The sequence below is a fragment of the Mus caroli genome, chromosome 11 (assembly GCF_900094665.2).
Source record: "Mus caroli chromosome 11, CAROLI_EIJ_v1.1, whole genome shotgun sequence".
Classification (NCBI taxonomy): domain Eukaryota; kingdom Metazoa; phylum Chordata; class Mammalia; order Rodentia; family Muridae; genus Mus; species Mus caroli.
This window is the reverse complement of record NC_034580.1, coordinates 63,189,153-63,190,984: the sequence shown is the minus strand read 5'-3', so window position 1 is coordinate 63,190,984 and position 1,832 is coordinate 63,189,153. Positions and strand designations below refer to the sequence as shown.

General features: G+C 51.0%; 1 protein-coding gene across 1 annotated transcript in view; it reads right to left on the bottom strand.

Moving 5' to 3' along the window:
* Pik3r5 (phosphoinositide-3-kinase regulatory subunit 5) overlaps positions 1-1,277 on the bottom strand; it is a 23,870-nt gene extending 22,593 nt beyond the window's left edge. The window contains exon 1 of the mRNA XM_021178060.2: positions 1,157-1,277. Within this exon, the coding sequence (XP_021033719.1) occupies positions 1,157-1,259 (103 nt within the window). The 5' untranslated portion in view covers positions 1,260-1,277. The remainder of the gene's footprint in view (positions 1-1,156) is intronic.
* Between the last annotated feature and the right edge of the window lie 555 nt (positions 1,278-1,832).

The following is a 1,832-nucleotide window of genomic DNA, read 5'->3' as shown; positions in this document are numbered from 1 at the left end:
AAAAAAAAAAAAAAGAAAAAGAAAAAAGTCCGTAAGATATAAGAACCCATTTCATAGCCCTGGGTCTGAGGGGACTCCTTAGCCATTGAGGTTGTTGATCAAAGCTAGAATCCCTTAGAGGCCAAAGAGCCTGCTGCGACTCTGTCCCTGCACCTCCGGGTGTGACGGTGGTCCCAACAGTTGTCCCTGCCCAGCTTTCCTGTAGTGGGTGCCAGTTCCTACCAGATGCAAGGAAGTCGGGCCAGAGGTAAAAATTGCTACAAGACAAGCGCTCCACCCTGTGTCCGAGACAGTCATGTGGCTTCCTAAGACTGCTTGGCAGAGGAGCCCAGGAAGGAAGGGGAAGCTGGACTCACTGCTGCGTCGAAAAGCTCTGAGCCCTTCCTTGTCACTGGGACTTTCTTAATGTGCTGGTTCCTGGCTTCCCTGAAATCAGCCAGGGCAAACCCCTAAAAATTCAAGAGGTGACCACAGGGACAGGGGCTGCATCAGTGGGACAGGGAGTGATCACTGGAGGGGGTGGAAGGGGACATGGCCTTCGAGGAGCGGGGGCCATGCTTCCTCGGGTGTGGGGGTGCTTTTCAAAACCCTGGAAGCTCCTGGAAGTGTATCCATGTGCCTCTAGATTCATGTCTAGCATGCATGAGATGCTAGGTTCAACATTTAGCACTGCAAGAAAAAGAGAAGGAAAAAACAAAACCACCACCAACAACAAAGCAGCAGCGCAGAAGTCAGATATTTCCTTATTTCTTATTTAATGATGCTTGGCCCCAACACTATGTAAAGTTTGGCTGTATCAAAACCTGGAAAGGGGGGAAGAAGGAAAAATGTTCTTCACTGACCATTACTTCGTGCCACTATGGTGCTAGGCTTCCTTACACAGTCTCTCTGCCCAGGTTCCTGCTTCTAGTCATTCGTATTTCCATTATCCATTGGGCTCTCACAAGGACAAGTGGATTGTACAAGGCTGTATAGTCAGTGAGAGTCTTAATCCAAATCTATCTAGTTCCAAAGGACAGAGAAAGTTGTCCACAGAGGTGGCATCTGAGCTGAGAGGGCTGGGTTTTTAGGGAAGAGATCCAGGAAGCAAGCCCAGAGGTTCTGGATGACGCCTTCATCTGAGGCTCTGGAACGTCTCCCAGTCCCCCAGACCTACCTGACCAGGGAGCAGAACGGCGTCCGAGGCTCAGTCCATGCAAGCATCGCTCCAGAGCATGCTGGATGCGGTCCTCTGTGCACGTTGTGGCTGCTGGCTGCATCCTGAGTCATTGCCTGCATGGGGGATAGATAGACATTGGTCAGCTTGTTGGGCTCCCTTCCTGGAGAACACCAGGCTAGGGGAGCCTTCAGCCCAGCAGGACAGTAGTAAAACTGGCACTCTCGGCCCACTTGGGTGCTCTGGGCACTGCACAAGGAGGCTCCTAGCTGTCTACAAGGAGGGAGCAGCTTCCGGAAGGTTTATCTGTGTGTCAGGAGAGGGCACTCACGGGACAGAAAAGCATGGAAGGGGGCTGGTGAGATGGCTCAGCAGGTAAGAGCACCCGACTGCTCTTCCGAAGGTCCTGAGTTCAAATCCCAGCAACCACATGGTGGCTCACAACCATCCGTAATGAGATCTGACTCCCTCTTCTGGTGTGTCTGAAGACAGCTACAGTGTACTTATATATAATAAATAAATAAATCTTAAAAAAAAAAAGAAAAGCATGGAGGTGGAGAGAAAGAGAGTTCCAGGATGGGAACGGAGCGAGAAATAGGATGTGCCTACTCACTGGGCAGTAGGGAGTGTTGCCAAGTGCCTAGGAGATGCCCAGGGATACCTAGAGAATGGCCAG